Source organism: Haliaeetus albicilla, chromosome 19 (assembly GCF_947461875.1).
Source record: "Haliaeetus albicilla chromosome 19, bHalAlb1.1, whole genome shotgun sequence".
Taxonomy (NCBI): domain Eukaryota; kingdom Metazoa; phylum Chordata; class Aves; order Accipitriformes; family Accipitridae; genus Haliaeetus; species Haliaeetus albicilla.
Genome location: NC_091501.1, coordinates 28,132,561 through 28,150,534, shown reverse-complemented (window position 1 = coordinate 28,150,534; position 17,974 = coordinate 28,132,561). Strand labels below are relative to the sequence as shown.

General features: G+C 41.9%; 1 protein-coding gene across 3 annotated transcripts in view; it reads left to right on the top strand.

Annotated features, from left to right (window-relative positions):
* The window catches only part of PARVB (parvin beta), a 67,307-nt gene that overhangs the window by 20,351 nt on the left and 28,982 nt on the right, over window positions 1-17,974 (top strand). For 2 of the 3 annotated variants that reach the window (XM_069806955.1, XM_069806958.1), the window contains exons 2-4: window positions 4,158-4,247; window positions 7,581-7,651; window positions 16,744-16,846. In XM_069806955.1, coding sequence (XP_069663056.1) covers window positions 4,158-4,247; window positions 7,581-7,651; window positions 16,744-16,846 — 264 coding nt within the window. Of the gene's footprint in view, window positions 1-1,391; window positions 1,543-4,157; window positions 4,248-7,580; window positions 7,652-16,743; window positions 16,847-17,974 lie in introns of those variants that run through there. The other variant, XM_069806956.1, reaches the window with a different exon arrangement.

The window sequence follows — 17,974 nt, the reverse complement described above, 5'->3', positions numbered from 1 at the left end:
GTCCTGTGTAAGTTCACAGCTGAGTCATTTAGACCATTGGCAAGTTTTATGTTAAGGCTCTAAACATTTAGCAGAGCCTGTGTCTTGGGTCACGGTGGGGGCAAACTCTTTTCGTGGGCAGGAGAGCACTCCCTGGGTGCTGGGGCTGCTCGTACGAGTGCTGCTGGCACGTGTGAGGGACACCTCTGCCCTGGCGTGGCATGGCGTGCCAGCAGGAGCAAACAAACCGGCCGGGGGCAACAGATACAGGAAAGGTTCTGCTGGGGACCAGCCTGGATGAGTGATGATACTCCAGCTGTACTCAATTTCCTACCCCTTCCTGTCTTCCCCTACCGCAGGTTTCCTCTGACCGATCTATGAAATTAAACGATCAGGCTTTAGAGAAGGATGTTTTACACAGATCTCGTTTACAAAGAACTATGCCAACACAGCAGGGGAAGGTGTTTCCTCTGGGGAAGGGAAGGGGAGGAGAAAAGATGGGAATCTGTGAATGGGCAGGTGGAGAGCAGGCAAGGAGCAGTAATACCTCATGTGGGACCTACCATGCCTATGACCTGTTGTACAGGTGCAGCTCTGCTCTACCAGTAAAACACCCTCTTGTATGGATGGCTCATTCGATGTAAGGATCTCATATAAATCTTACAGCAAAGCCAGTGTTGCTGATACAAAGTCGAGGAGGGTGGCGTTTGCCAATTGATTAATATCCATAATCTTTTACAGTACCTTTGGGTTTGTGAAAGCATGGGCTGAAAGCTGTTCTTTGGTGTAAATTTGCATTAAAACATATATCAGGTTCTTCTCAGAAATGTACCTGTTGCTCCATCCTGATGATTATTTTAACTGTCTCCACTTGGTCGTTTGTGGGCTCTCTGTTTTTTCCCAGTGTTGTGGCTCGGTTTCCTTTTCCTGCTTCTGTTTCTTTGCTCGGCAGTGATAAGTGAATACTGGGGGCAGCAAGCAGGGAAAAAGTCCTCAGCATTTGTTCAAGTGCAGCGTGAAAGGGTTCTGGAGTGCAGCAGGTGTTGCAACCTCACAAATTTATGTTCCTGAGCGCAATTGCTTCTTTGCGTGCTGGCTGTTGCTCTGTGGATGTCTGTGTTCCTGGGGCAAGATGTCACGGTGGGGAGCCCGACCGTGCTTTGCCCGGAGGGTGGAGATAATTTTCTCAGGACGGTCCTTGCCGAGAAAATGCCATCTTTGAGATGCCTGCTCTTAGGCGGCCAGCAGCGGCCCAAGGGAGGCACTTGGCTATCCACAGAAGCGGCAAGGATAGGGAGAGATTCCCGGCTGGGAGTCCAGGGCCAAGTGCTGTGTCCTCCCTCCCGGCCCCCCCTCACCTAGCAGCTGGGAGGCTATCTTAGTGCCTCCTCCCGTGTTCCGTGCCCGAATTAACGTAGGTTTGGCAGTCCCGAGGTGGCAGCCCCTTATCCAGTTGCTGCTGCTCCTTCAGCATTCGGACAGCCCACGCGGTTCATCTGCGACCTGTTTGTGCTGCTGGGGCCGGCATGGCGGGGCTCCTGTGTAAGAGGCGCAAAAAAGGAGGTAAGAAACACTACATTTGTAGCAAGAATCTCTCCTAAGCTGTCTGCCTAGGAACTGGTGTACGGCCTCTCTGTGTATGGGCTCTCCCTGGGCAGCAGGCTTTGGGAGACCCTCTGCTGACATAGCCGTGCTTTGCTGGTCGTGGTAGGAGAGGGTGTTTTGCGGACCCAGCTGCACCGGGTCTGAAGCCAAGTGTAAGGGTTTTATGTGGCTCTTTGTGTCGTGAGAGATGGGGGCTTAATACATACATTTGTATTAATGTTTTCTTTCAGTTTAGTAAAGTGGTCAGAAACAAGGTATTTTTGTTAGGAAGAGTGGAGATCATTTTTATATTAAAAAAAAAGAGCAAGTGTGTTATCTTAATTGAACTTTTGGGAATAAAACTAGTTTAGCTGCATTTAAAAGTATTCTGGCTTGAAATGTATGCAGTATTTTTTTTATATAGCATACACTGAAGGCAGTACCATGTATTCACTGCCCAGAGGAACTAAGCAGCTCTCCTCTGCATTTGCAGAGCATTAGGAACAGCAATGCCCTGACCTTATTGAACGCTTGGCTTTCCCAGAATGACAGCAATGCTATAATAATGAAGAGAGAGTTACATCTAAAAACAAGGCTGGTACTTCCAAAAAGAGTCTGATTTAAGTGGAATTTGGGCATTTACAGTCCTAGCAGGGTTTTAAAAATATTACTTGTAATGTCCAGTTTCCACGTGATTTTTCTTGTGCCTCCTGGTGGCTGTATTCCTATTGGCATCACAACGTAGGAGCTGCTCGGGTGAGAAAGCTCTAGTTGGGCGTAATGCAAACGGGGCTGGGTAAGGCATGCTGTTAGACCTGGTTTGGTCTGTTGCATGAGGCCTCTTAGCTCCCTGACTTTTGCTTGAAGAGTTTTCCAAGAAAATGAGAATGAGTGCAGAAAAGGGGTAATTAAGAGTTTCTTTAATAACAGTTTTCATTCGGAGGTTAAATCACAGCCTGCAGACATTGTATTCTGTTTACAGTCGAGAATGCTGTTCCTTCCCTTCCCTTTGCAGAAGGTACACAATACAGAAAGCAAGCCGTGCTTACTGCTGGCAGCCCCCTTACCCTCAGGCTTTGTACCGTGTCAGCTCTAACCAGCTGCTTTAACATGGTTCATAAGCCATAAGGTCTCAAAATATGGGACTGGTATTTGTTGCTTGCAGAACACAAGAACAGCATTTCGTAACTGAGTATTTTAGTCATGTTCAATATCATGCTGTGAACCAGAATTAACTAGCATCTTGGAACTGCAATTAAGAAATGTGGTAACTTGTTTTAAGAACCTGTTTCAGGTATCTGTGGGAGAAGGAGTGGGGACTGTAGTGTATTCTTCTTCCCTGTCCTCCTCTGGGGCAGTAGCATCTCTGTGTTTTCCCCTTCCGTCAAGCAGGAAAAAAGCAAGTACTGCTGCAGGATTTTGTAACCTTTGCAGACTGCATGCAAATGATTAGCCTGTGGTTTGATTTTCCAGTGGGAAAGGGGAATAGTGACTGTTCTTGAAGGAAGTGCTTGTTGGGATGCTGTGACTATTAGCTAACTGTTCCTCCTTTTCTTTCCCCAGAAAATTTGTCTAGCAGACCTTACTTATTTGGACATCCTTGCTTTTCTCTGAAAAGAGTATGGGACTTGGACCTCTCCCAAAGGAGACTGCAATACCACAAGTGCTGCCACAAATTATCTTAGCCCATGCTAACACAGAACTGTCACTGAATAGATGGGCCTGTCACAGTCTCTTTGTATCTCCTATTTCAAGTGCATGTATTTCAATAGCTTGGCTTATAATAAATAATCGTTATCTGAGTTTGGGGGGAGATGTGCCTTGGAGAGTGAAAGTGTTATAGCATTGCTAGTGCTTTTCTTACTGTCAAGCTCTGTGAAGATACTAAAGAACTATTCAGTACTTGTCCTCTAGTTCAGTTCCTCCCAGGACGTAGGGAAGTATTTTAATATCCATTTTATTGATGAAGGTTACTTTACTGACTTTCCCAAATGAGAGTTGTAGGTTTTGGACAAGAGCTTGAAATCACAAATCCCAGATTTGTGTTCACCAGATCATGCTACATCTATTTTTAGCTGGTGGCAATGCTAGAAAAAAATACTTTTTCATCTTTATTTGGTAGGTCTCCCTGGGATTCTCTGAGGCTTTTAATAAGGCCAGTAGCAAGCTGCAGTTCCTGGTGTTCTGCAGCTGGAAAAGGTGGTAATGAGTGGTGGTTGTGCTATCAGAAAATGAGTTTGCTTTTACAGTTTGCTGTCTGCTCTAGATCTGGGCCGTCCTGCAGACAAAGCTCACACCCCTTCCTTCTGGAGAAGCAAGCATCCTGAGGTTGCTCTTACCACAAAGTTGGGTTTCTTGCAAAATATTTTCAGCCAGTTGTGTGGTGGCTCAGTCTAATAAGAAGCTATAAAAGGATGTTACTTTGATTTTATTTTCCACTGCGGCTGCAGTTCTTAATTCCATAAACTGTGGGCCTGTTTTGAAAAAGATCTACCAGATGTTTTCTCTTATTATGAATACCCTCTTCAACCCCTACATATCTGCAAACTTTGCATTTATTACAGTCTTTCTTTCTGTTTTTTTCCTCTATTCAGTGAGTGACCTCCAAGAAGAAGGTAAAAATGCTATCAATGCACCAATGAACCCAAGCACTGTGGACATCCATCCAGAAGACACACTATTAGGTAAAGTATTCATGCTACAGACCTTGACTAAGCGATTATTAATGAAGGTGGCCCCTGTGACCCCCATATGCATTGCTTTACTGTTGAATGTAGATTGCTCAGTTGAAACTGAGAGAATTAGGCATGAGAATTGAAAACTGTTGCATGTCACATGTAGACTAGAAATTAGAAGGGCTAAAATGGAGTTTAAAGAGCAGTGCCAGCTATGCAGATACACTTAAACTAGGTAGTTTATGGGAAAATTGACTTGTTCAATGAATTGCAGAGAACTTGAGTTCTTCTGTGATCAGCCTGGAAGTAGATGGAAAGTTGAGGTTTGCAAAGAATTAGATGGAAAATACTGCTGAATTTGTCTGCTTAAGATTTACTTCAGTTCCATTAACTCATTGGTCAAGTGCATCTCAGACATCCTTCTTTGGTAAGGAAGTGGTATCTTGTCTCTGTATATGTATAGATGGGGAACTGAAGTGCCAGAAGACCAACCCACAAAAAGCCTGTAGCAGAATTGTGTGTTGTGGTTCCTGTGGAACCCTCAGACTGCCTTGTCTCAATGTACATATTACACTGTTGTTAACTACTGGATGCCATGTTCCTCCTTGGGTTACTTCTGCCACTTTGCAAGTGACAGTACAGCAAAATGGGACCTGATGCTGAATGAACAGATGAGCATTTAGGCTGCTGAAAATAGTAATTAAATGTGATAAGGATAGAAGTATGTAAAACAAGCAAAGCTTTCTAGAAAGAAGGTAAATATTCAAATTTCTGTTCTCTCCATTCCGTCCCCATGCCCCCCCCCCCCCGAATCCCTACAAGAGCAACAGCATAATTTAACAGCTAAAGTGTTTAAAACTTGTTGGAATAAACCACTTTTTTCTTTCCTGGCCATATGTCTCTCAGTCTATGGAATTAGCTGAAGCAAGCTGTCATGGAGACAAATAATAAAACAGTAAATTAAAACAAAAAAGGGTTAGTCATTTAGATTTTCTGATTAGAAGAGTAGTAGGAAATGCAAAGTACTGTTCTTCTGAGATATGGGCAAAGCATTGATTGCTCTGTGTATATGTGGATCAGGAGTGTCTCCAGCGATTTCTTCTGGGTACCACTAAAGGAGAGTATGAATTTAGAAGATGCAGGACCACTCCTGAAGGCCTGTCATGCAAAGACATGACCACTGGTGAACCTTAAGCAAAGTTCTGTGGTGAATCGTATACCATTATGGGTCAAATCTTGTTCGGGGTTTCAGTTAGCAGTATTTTGGGTGTGTAGTGGGTGTCATTTCCTTACGACTAGACTGCCTGACTCATCCTAGGCAGTAAGGAGGAAGTAAAGGAACAGGGGGGGGGAAAAAAGCAGCCAAAGAATTCATGTTTTTTCAAAGGTTTGTGGAAATTTGTCAAGTATGTTCAGATAGCAGGGTCTTATTTTTTTAATAAAGATAAGGGGTTTTGGAAAATACTGAACCCAAATGTCTGGGTGAAGTCTAAGGTAACCAGTTAGATGGTATAGTCTGTCTTGTGTCTAGGATGTGCGAGTGTTGTGTTTTCCATCTGACAGCAGTGAAGTCTAGCACTGCAATAGGAAGTTACTGGAGGTTGGTCGTTGTCAGGTTTTAAAGGGTTCCTCTATGCAGTGTGGCAATGGCCGGACCAATGGTCATACCGAAACCCCTCCTTTATTGTCATGCTGAAAGGAATTGAGAAATCAATAGGAAAATAGGATTCCATATGGCCTGTCTAGACACAGCTAAAGATAAATCCATGGGGTTTATAAATAATTATTTTAGCTGAAAAGATGTGGATCTCCTCGCGTAGCTGTGACACTGTCACTATCCTTGTGTTCCTGTTGTGTAGTAGCCAGGGTTTGCTCTCCACTGAAAGGAACAGATCTAACCTAGATCACAGCTACCACTTGGCTACTAAAGGAGCTAAAATGAAGGGTGCAGGGAGAGGTCTGCTACTTGTAAGCAAGCACCAGAATTTAAAATATGACACTTGCTCCAGCTGCTTCCTAAATACTGGTATCCACACCTACAGTAGCATATAAACATGCACATGATGCATGTGTCTGTATGTGCTGTTGTGAACATAATTCTGCCAAAGGTTGTTTGATTGTCAGCCTTACTGAGCTCAAGTTGATTTTTTTCTACCAACATTTCTGTATCAAATCATCCCTTCTAAAAATTAATCTTTATATTCATGCCTCTTGTGGTTGTCCTGCTGGCCATCGGAGAGCATTTCTCACATCTGCCAGCAACAGAAGAAATAGAAGACTTTACACCTGAGAAATCTGTTTTATGTTCTTCCCCATGCACAACTGATATACATTTTCATTCTCCAGTGTAACCAGAGGTTCGTGCAAGGAGTTCATGCACTCAGGGCTGCATGCGTGACCAAGTTTCAGGGAACCAGAGAGCGCAGGCACCAACTATCAGCCCAAGTCTCAGCAGTTGCACTGAGTGTAGTGCCGTAAGCTTGCTATACTCTTCAGGATGGTGTCATTTGGGACAGGTGTTTTCAAATAGAATCTAAATACAAATTGAGGAGAGGGAGAAAAGTAGTCAACTGCACTTTTTGGCATATTAATATTAACATGCCCCACATGGTATAGAGGATGGTGATTTTCTTCAAGTATTCTCCATACAGCAGGGTCTGAGCTGGGGAAGGCCAGTGGCAACAGTCTTCTTTTAGGGAAGTGTCCGGGGTTCAGCTGGGATAGAGTTAATTTTCACAGGAACCTGAGAGGGGGCACAGCCGGGACAGCTGACCTGAACTAGCCAAGGAGCTATTCCATACCTTGTGACGCCATACCCAGTATATAACTGGGGAGCAGGCTGGGGGGTGCCCTCTCGGCTTTCGGTGGGGGAAGTGGTGGAACGTCGGGTTCCGGGTGATAAGCAGTTGCACTGTGCATCACTCCTTTTGTGTATTCTTTTATTAGTACCATTATTGTTGTTGTAACTTCTCTTCTTGTGTTGTCCCAGTAAACTGTCCTTATCTCAGCCCACGAGGTTCCATTTTTTTTCTTTTCTCCTTTCTGATTCTCCTCTCCATCCCACTGGAGCGGTGTTGGGAGGAGTGAGCGAGCGGCTCCGCGGTGCTTTGTTACCGGCTGGGCTGAAACCGCAACAGGAAGTTTGGGCTGTGTTATCTCTCTGTGTGTCTCTAAAAATACCTAACACTTCGATCATTGGATATTCCCTTGCTAAGATGATGACTAGGCACCGTCATTTCTTGATCAGCTGACAGGCCACTTCATGATTAGGAATCGTTGCAGTATTTCAGCAGTGTGTGTGTGAAGTGGATCTCACTAAAGTTTCCCATTTTACTTGGACAGAGGAGAATGAGGAACGCACTATGATTGATCCTAACTCAAAAGAAGACCCCAAGTTCAAAGAACTGATCAAGGTAGGAAATCACTATTTTGTCCTTCTTCAAATCTTTCACTAGTGAGCCAGAGTCATTTACAAGCTGCTTACCAAGAACACAGTTGAGGAGTAACAACTTGTTACTGAAGTGTATCTGTGAAAACTGAGGTCATCAACAAGGTAAGGCTAAAAGCAACAACGAGAGAAAGAAGAAAAGGCTGAATGTCAGTGTGCTCATGGTAGTTATGGAGTAAAGCTCCATTGTCCACTTATATCCTTGTGATTATCACAGTGAGGATCAGTGCTTAGCTTGAATCTACCTGCAGTCATTGCACATAAACCTAGGTTCCTTCTGTTTATGAAAATGGGGAAGGAGCTTTGGAAAGCATTAGTGAGATTTCAGGAGAAGAGTAGGACTGAAATGAGCAAGGGCATGGTAGGGGACAACAAGGAGACTTCTGGTGTTACAGGAGAGTTGGAACTGAGATTCTTCTTGCCCTGTATTCTGTTGGGTTTTTTTAAAGAAGAGTCCTCAGTTTACCTGCGTGATTGGGGCAGGGGCCAGATTGTCCTGAATCTGTTGTCACTGGAGTCATCTGCCCAAGGTACTGATAATGGTGTTCCCAGCTGTGCTGATGTGAAGTGTGGCTTTCTGCCTCAGCAGTGCTCATAGTTTCTGCCAGGTACAATGGAGGATTTGATCTTGAGGGACTAGTGTTTAGGAGAACCTTTCCTATGCAGTAAGTCATAGAGGTGAACACAGTGAAAGCTTGAGCAGGAAGAGAACGGATGGCAATTCTGAACAAATGTGATCTCTTTCCAAAAAGCATTTGAGCTTGTGTTATACTTCCAGCTACACTTCCTCTTTATTATTTTTAAATTATTTTTAAAAATTATTTTTGTTAGGAACAGCAATGCAGCTGTAGCTGGGTGGGTCTGAAAACTTTGGATAACATCTCCAGATAGGGGGTTGAGCTGTGGCACATTCCTTTCAGGAAACCTTGTGCACCTTGGCTGCACGCATATGCTTCACAGAATGCTTGAGCAAACTGCTCACCTGGTACATATTTAAAACAAGCCCAGTGATCTGTTATTAACGCTGCAATAACATGTTTAAGATTATAAAACCTCATCAAACCAAGTTTAGCAAGGAGCTCTACTCAAATTTCTTTGTTATTCTAATTTACCTGGAATACATTGTGGTTTTAAATTAAGTGAATTTGCATGTTCTTTCTTTGTTAGTACCTAAATCCATTAATTCTCTCAAAAGGTACAGTGGTCTTGCATCACTCTTTCAAAATGTACTGTGGTTTCTTTGCTAGTGGAGCAGCGATATTATCATGAATAATTCAGCTGAACAAGAGTCATTGCAGTGAAGGAACCAGATGCACTGTGTGATGCAGAAGACTCGATAACTGAGATCAGAATTGCTTTTAAGTTGGGAATTTTGCTGTTGAATTTAATAGGAGTTGGTGAGTCTTCCCTGGATGTCAGAGTCTAGCAAGGTTGTATTTTCCAGTTTAAAAACGTGAAAACCTTCAGGAGGAATGAAAATCAGGGCTAGAGCAGCACTTGAGAATGTGTCTGAGTGCTTACAGCACATTGCAGAAGGAGGCTCTGGTTCGCTACACCAGTTTACACTTGCATGAAGAGAGAATAACATATTACCAATTGAACTGGAGCAGCTGGTGCAGGGAACAGCATGTAACTGCAGATTGTTTCCTTGGGATCATCCTCAAAGGAGAGCTGTGTCCTGTAGAGTGCCTACTTGAAAATTATGTAATTTAGGTAATTGCTAATCATTTGCATACCTCTCAGCAGTTGAGAGTTTTTACAGAGATTCAGCTAGAGAAATATTTAACACTATGTTGGTGTGAATCTGTAAAGCAGGGAGAGGTCTGAATTATGTTAGTAAAACCTATTTTATGCCATGGAGTTTGGATAATGCAAAAAAATGAGCAATTTATTCCTTTTTTTCTGTTCTTCAGTGGTTAATGGCATTTTCCAGGAGCCCCATTGCTGGATGAGAATTAGCTGTGCTAAGTGCTGTACAGCAGCAGCCAGCAGAAAAGATTGCCTGCCCCACACAGCTTGAAATCAAAGATCTCCATGGACTAGCAAGGAGTGAGGAGTTGAATAGATGGAGGTTTTTGTAGTTTAAAGTGGTTCTCGCTCTTTTCCCCTCAGAGGGGAATGTGTCAATAGCAGCAATAGAGCCTCATGCCTTTTGAAGTTTGGCAGTATCACTTAGTTTCATTGGTGCCAGCCCAAATCTCTTTCAACACCAGAGTTAGACATGCCAATGGTTTGCCATCGTTGATTTTGAGTGTTTCTGTTCTGTCAGTCACATGCAATGCAGTTGGGTAAATGGATCTCAGTGCAAAGCAGCAGCAGAGATGATCTGTTGCTGACACTGCTTTAATATCTCTTTGTCTCCACAAAATGTTGTTTTAATTTCTGCTAGCCTCATGCCATAGGGATGATATGCATAATGGATTGATCAGCGCAAGCTTGTGTGAGTGTTTGGAAGTGATTTTGACAGAGCCGTTGTAACTCTGGAGAGACAGATTGTATAGCATTGTGGTAACACAGAGAGACCAACAGAAAAAAAACCCACAATAAAAAGCCTCATTCCTCACTCTTATTAATGCAAATATACAGTGCATCCCCTTGTTGAAGGCTGCTTAATAGGGGATGCTAAAATACCTGCTTTAAGTCCTCTTGCACATATGAAAATCATTAGGAACTAGAATTATTCCTCAAAGTGTTGTTTGTTGTCATCATTGATGGTATTCTAAAAATAGTTGGCCACAATTTGTCCATATGAAGTCTTCAAATAAGTTCCCTCTGTGGCCAGCAGCCTTTTTGTCCTCACTTAATTTGCTCTATGTGTAATCAAACACAGTTTGGTACACGGCTGAACAGACCTAAAGCTGAAAATTCAGATCAGGGAAAGAGAGATGAGTTATCATTTTATTTATATATGTATAAATAATTTATTCACAAAATACTCTATTTCTAGTGTCTGAAATGTGTGAGCTTCTTTTACTCAGTGCCCAATATTTGCCAAGTGACAAGTGCACAGCTAACTTAAATAAGCATTTGAATTTTAAGTTTGGGCTGTTTTGTGATCAGATACAGAGGTGTGCTCTGACAATATTGTTTCTTTTTGTATACTTCAGAGTCAGGTTTCTGGGCTATATGTTATTGTGAATCTGTTTAAAATTCAGTTTACATCAATATATAAAGTTCCCTTAGTTGGTCCATGTCGCTAATTGTAAAGAGTGTGTAGGGGTTCTTCTAGGTCTCTTTCGAATACTCAAAAAAAAAGAGGCGGCTGATGTATGTGTGCTTTCCTTGTTGTTCATGTGTGTTTCTTTGTGTACTGGGTGTAAAGGTGGAAGGAATCTTTTTTCCCCCCTTCTGGTTTGGATATGGCTGACGGGTAAAAGTTTCACAACCTTCATTGCTGGTTGTCATCCTAAACATAATTAGAATTAATAGGCTGTAGGAATTGAGTCAGAGACTTTGAAAAGATATTTTAACATTTGACATAAGTGGCAGATTTCCTAGGGTTTTCTCATGTATTTCGGTAGGAAAAGTATGAAGAAGAGCTTCTACTAATTGAATCCAAAATTTTAGAACAGCAGCTTGTGAGAATTGGGTCCTGTCTGAAAGTGCCTTGCCTTGACAAAAGACAGCAAGTCACAGTTGCAAGATGCTTTCCCTCCCTGCAAAGACTTCCGCAAGATTGACTGATACTGCAACAACTTTTGGCCCTTAAAGCCTCATCTAAACTTAATACAGAGCCAAGCACTGGTGCTCTAGATACTGCCTGAAATGACTAAACATTCTCATTTGTAGTAAATCATTCACTGTCCTAGAAATTATCACCTTTTTCCATGTCTAATTTTATGGCTTTTTAAAATTCACTGTGGTGAAGAGAAAACCAAAATGAAGCCACGGTCCTTTTGGTAAGGTTTCATGTGACCAAATGAGACTGTGCTTCCTAAATGCTCTCCATGGTCTGCTTTTAAAAACAAGAAGCCTTCTCTTTGTTTACAGGCGACCAGTGCTTTGTGCTTAGTCAATAGTTTCCAGGCCTGAATATGAATTTTTAATAAATTTCCATGCTCAACCCTGAAGCCAGTTAAGCTTTCATAACTTTGATCTCTGCTTCCTATTTCTCGCAGAAGTTCGTGGAAAAGTGTCATTGAAATCAGGGTTTTCTTCTTTGCTGCTTTTGGTGACTGGGCTTCCTGTTTTCCCATTGTTCCAGATGTGTTCATGTATTTTCTCTTGGTTTTCATTTTGTTCATTACTGTATAGCGGTGACTGTAGGGTCCTTATGCCCTTGAACTCTGCACATTAACTCTGAATGTGCCTCACTGCCATGGGAACAGCCAGCCTGCAGAACAAAAATACTTCACCGAGCTGGTGAAGTTTGATGTAAAACCCCATCTTGCATGAACTAAAAAAACAAGTCGGCCAGGCAGACTCATTTTTCCTCTCTAGATTTCTAGCACTCTTTTGTTTCAGCTGTCTGCCTCGTGGCAAATTTCAGTTTTCAGCCCAGTGTTTAGTGATGCAACACGGCTCACTTAACCAGACATACGCATTTGTCTTAAGAATGATACGATAAATGGATGTGTCAGAATTTAAAGCACTGCTGGAAATTTTAGAACTACAAACGCATGTGTCTGAGCATTTGACGCAGTTCAGAGATGTTTTATATGAGTGTGGATATGCATGAAAGGGTAGGCGTGGTTTTGAGGACATGGGGATATTGTATTGAAGTTTTTAAATGCTGCTAATCCCACATAGTATAGAAAAGCAGCTTTTTATGAAGGTATGATAAGGGACCTAACAAACATTTTCTTGTACCTGCAGGCTGTTTTGTGAGTCTCCAAGTACTGAACAAGATGATGAGTCTCAGGTGCATTGAAGATCATTAGCTACATGTGGGATCTTGTAGTGGCTTCACCAGCCACTGCGTGTAAGGGGAGGCATGGTGTTAGGGCTGACGCTGGGAGAACAGGCTTTGCAATAAAGCACTCCCTCAGTCCTGCAGTGTTTCTCCTACCCCTGTTATTTAATGCAGCAAATGTAGCCTGAGCTTAAAAGGCAATATCGAACTGCAGATGTATGAAGTACAGGCACAGAAATGAAGGAATGGGTAGAGGAGTGCGAGACCAGACAGATCGAAGTTAAGCATATTTTCATGCACCGGAAAAGCTCTCTGTCTGCACCTTCTGTCTGCTTCCCACCAAGTACTCTGTGCCTGTATCAAGCTGTTTAAATTTTTAGACATTCAGGTTATTGAATATTTTCTGCTTCTGTCTTTGCATGAGGGAGCAACTACAAAGAACTGGAGAGCTGACTATCCATGAGCAGAGAGTTAGAGAGTATTTCTGCATGTTTGTCATTTCAATAAGCAATATGATGCTTTATTTCCCTTCTAAAAGTAAAAAAAAAAAAAAAATTCTGTGCAGAAAGATTTTTCCAGGCTCCTAATTAAGACACAATCAGGAAATCAAGAGGTGGGACAGCAGATTTTTGGGGTTTGTTTGTTTGCTTTTTAATTACAGCACTTGCCAGTCTTGAAGGGCTGTTAAAAAAAAAAAACCTTGGATTTTTTTTTTTCTTAAATATAAATTGCAAATTCATTTTTTTCTAGCAGAGCTGGAGTTGTAGTCTGAATACTAAAGAAGTTAGAATGTTCTTTGGGTTATCTTTCATTCAGATGCTGAACTATTAAAATAATAAAATAACTATGGCTAGACCTTGTTTAATTTGTATCTCTTTTATGTACTTTTTTTTCCAAAAGTTTTCCGGTGCTAAATTTTCCTGAAACATTTAAGTAGCACATAGTGTAGGTATTTCCCTTTTTTAACACCTTGTACCCAAAGCCACTTTATGATTCCTGTGTATGTGCACACTTGGAAATGGGATATTGGCTCCTACATTAGAAGGTACTTCCAGACTTTTATTTGTAATTCCTTGGCATTTTGTAGGTTCTGACTTCAGTACCATTCAGCACAGGACAGACAAAATAAAATGTTTATTAATGGTTTCAAATAGTTTAGCATCCTGAGTCTTCTTTTAACAAAGCTTCTGAAGACTTTTGGAAATCTGGCCTCTTCCTTTAGGGACTGTAATGGGATCTGATTATCAAATGATAATTTCAGCTGAACTTCAGATAATTTTTGAAAGTCTGCTCTGTAAATCTCACAGAAGACCTAAATCTTCTGTGACTTTGATTTCTTCTGTTGTTTTTCTATTGATGTCTATGTGTGTCAAACTTGTATCATTTTGGAATTGGGCAGTCACCTTATTGACAGGCTTTGAAAATCTCTTTCTAGATGATCTGGGACAAGAAAATACCTTGTTATTTAGGACTCACTTTTCTGTATCACTGGTGAGCAGTTTTCGAGGTGAAAGATGGTAGCCCTCTTCTCATTGTCTTCCCGCTGTGGTAATCCTTTGCTAACTTGTCTAATGACTCTCTCCAGCCCTTTACCATAAATGTTCTTCTATCCCCTGAAAAAGATTGAAAGAGCCAAGAGCAGCTGATTGGAGTTTTCTCTCCAAAAGTGGTCATGGTTCCCCACCTGTGGAGCAGAGGTCTGCTAACTGTTTTATTTGGGCTGCATCTTCTTGCATTTAACTTTTGCTGGCTGTGCTCTCTGATGAGCTAATTTTGGTTGGGGTTTTCAAAGGAAATCCAAAGGTTTGGTGCCCTATGCCAGGTGATAGGTGACACGTTACAATTTTTTGAAAACCTTAGCTTTAAACCTAGGGGAGAAGCACTGGGCAGGGAGAGTTTACCTGATCAAGACGCTGCTGAAGAGGCATCCTGAGGGTGAAATGCAGGAAGAGCAATTGTCTTGACATTTTTACCTGCCCATATGTGAGATATAGATAGATAGATAGATAGATATCAGGCTGTGTGACAGAGAAGCAAGATGGTTTCCAGGACATATTGGAGCATGTGTCAGGAGACAGACTTCCCAGCATTGCTCCTGTGACCACTGCCGAATTGAGAGGATGACTGTACCTGCCAGGGCACGGTGCTGCAATACCCCTTTCAATCCAGGACCCCAAGTACCAGGGGTAGCTGGCGTGCCAGCAGGCTGGGCTGCTAAAGCAGAAGTGTGGTTGTCAATTTATTGGCAGTGAAAGCCATGAAGGTGTTGCAGGAGGGGAGCATGAGGCAGGGGAAGGAGAGGGGGAAATTATGATCCTCCTCCCAATAAAAGGCATTAGGTGGATGTGAGAGTGTGGAACAACTTGGTGGCATGTGTTGGAACACTGGTGGTAGCTGTAACCTCGCAGTGGAGGCCATCTGGTAGAGGGAATGGCCCAAGTGGTAGATAAGGTTCCTGCAAGGTCACAGGGGAGCACTGGGGCAATAATACCGGTGCAGAGCACATCCTTGTATATGCACATCTGTCTTCAAATGTCACCTCCGCTTTTCCTTTACCCGCTCTAGAGAAGACCGCTTTTGATACAAGTTGCTGATACCGGCTAGTGAATAACTTACCAGAAAAACTTTATTTTGAAAGCAAGCTCTTTAGAGGAGTCATTTTTATTACTGAGATTTTTCATCCCTCTGGGCAGCTTAGAGGGCAAAAGCGATTTACATATGTAAGCATTGATGCCGAGCCTTGCTTTCCATGACTTGACTGGTTGCCATATCACCCAGCTAAAATTTGCCACTTACACTATTTTTAGAGCCGAGTTTCAGCCCTCACATTTTCAGCATGCTTTGGAAGTACTAAAGATACAGATTAGAGGTGCATGAAGCATTAGTATTTCATGTTTGGATTGTAAACTTCTTTGTAGACACTAAGTCTAGCAAAACTTACTTGAGGTTGGTAGATTCAATGAACCTCAGTAGCCAGGCTGAATTACTTAAATGTCCTTGTGACCAACATATTCAAATGCTCATGTTTCCTAGGATGGCCAAGGTGTGTGTTCTCTGGTGCAAGCCTGTCTGAATTTTGTTTATTTTCCTTTGTTTCACAATCTCTTGTATATTAAAAACCTAAAACTCTCTTAGCCATCATGACTGTTGAGAAGAGGCAGAAGTATGGGATCTAATCAGAAAGTTAATTTAAAGAATCCACAATTTTATATGAAGCAAATTAAAATCTACAGAATTTTTAAATGAGGCTCATTGCTTTAGGTGGCTCTAGTTAATGGATTTTGCATGTCTATGGCAATATTCTTCTCCTCTTATAGAATCAAGGATTTAGCAGGATTTAACATTGCGTCTCTTCCCACAGAACTATATTATTTTTGCAAAAGTAATTTAATTTTCCAAATAATAAATTGGAGGAAAGCACTACTGCCAACTTCAAACAGTCAAGGCTGTTTTTCCTGTAACTGTTTGGTAATTGTTATCTTTGGCACCTGGAAAACTTAACTCAGTTCCTTTTCTTTTTAAAGGTTCTTTATGTTCATTCCTGTTTTGCAGGTGATTGAATGATTTTTATAGTTACAGTAGTCAGCATATGGGGACTATTATATATGTTGTAGAATGGTTATCATGTCCATTTGACAAAAATTTTAATTTGTATCCTTCTGTATCCTGCTATAGCTTAAGATAAAATGCCTTGTCCTGTTGCTAATGGCTGGGATCTAGCTAGTGGGTCTGTTTAGCTCCTGTTATAAATGTTCACTCTTTCCCTTCTGAAGCTCTTCTTTCTGGCACACCACTCACATCTATTCAGGGTAGAGATCATGGTGGGAGCGTGGGACTATTGTCATCTATTGGCAGGTCTGCTGTTCACATAAAACAGGTAAGACATGAGTTTTTGGACCTGGAGAACATAGATACTAGCAGAGGTTATTGGTGCAGAGCTGCTAGTTGCTACTTGCTTTAGAATTAGTGCAATAAGGAGACATTTTAATGTGGAAAAATAGAGGGCACTAAAATTGCCATGCTGTAAGACCTGAATTAAAAACAATGCAGCAAAAGCATCTCTTTGTCTGTTATTTCTATGTGACTTGGAAGTACATAAATATGGTTATTCTTGCTCTGTTTTAAATTCTTGATTACTGCCTTGAATGGAAGAAACATATTTCAGTGGTTTTTAGACATTTGCCCCCTTTTTTCTGTACTTCTAGGTTCTAATTGACTGGATTAATGATGTGCTGGTGGAGGAGAGAATCATCGTCAAACAGCTTGAAGAGGACCTTTATGATGGGCAGGTGCTGCAAAAGCTGCTAGGTGAGTTCACACAAGAGAAGGCGGCCCCAAAGTCTGGAAGGGGCCCAAAGTTAATCTCTTCCAAAGCTGCAGACAGCAGCAGGTCTGTGCAGTAACTCAACCATCTCACCAGGGATAGAGTTTGTTTCACTGATAGCTACGGTGTCAGCTTCTCCATCTGTTCTTCTCAGGCTGTCTGCTGAAAGGGGAGGAAATCCAGATGATTCCTAGGCATCTGTTTCATGGACTAAGTATAGTCCAGACAGCTGAAATATGTGGCAGAAAAAAGGTGAGATTTGTGTTTACAATGAGGAACAAAGCAGAAGCCATGTAGTCCAAAGTTTTGTCTGTATAGTTTGCTTCTGAAAGCTCTTGGGCTGAGAGCTTTCTTGAGGTCCTGATAGAATTACTTAAGGGGAAGAAAATGAGAAAAAGAGAATGCATGGCAGCAGGCACATACTCATCATGTGCACTTTTGTGCGAATGATTCATGAGAGAATATACTCAGTTAAGCAATTGTGATTTTGCAGCCCCCTTACATCTTTGCAATGTGTGTGTTCACGGAAGCAGCACAATGGAGAAAACCTTATGATGATGCAGTGATTTATGGGGGTGCTTTTAGCAAACAAAGAGACTTGAAGCTTCAAGTGCCATTGTAAATCCACACTGTTTCTTGGAGATAGATAGTCAGACTGCTCTCAGTTTACTTATGACATGTTTTCAAGAGTGGGCTGGGATGTGGGATGTATGTGTCAGAGTGGGGCAAGAGGACCTAGTGGTGCTAATTCCACTGGTGCTAAGGGATTCTGCTTACTGAATTTACTGCATATGTCCATTAAATAACAGGTCTGCTGCATTTTGGTGAACATTCACAAGCTTTTAAAATTGGTTAACAGCAACTAACTTTGTGTTCAATTAAAATGCCTCAAAAATAACTTCAGGAATAAAACAAGAGTACTTCTAACACTGCTTGGTTAGACTGCAGCTGGGACCCTTCAGACATGGTGGGGAGCAGGGGTGTGGACTTAATTTTAGCTGGGGAGTATTTGTGTGAATACAGTTGTACTTCTTAATATACAGACACTGCTGTTTCTGCAGTTGGTAGTGCATTTCACTGTAGCGATTTCTCATAGGTATCACTGCTTTCTT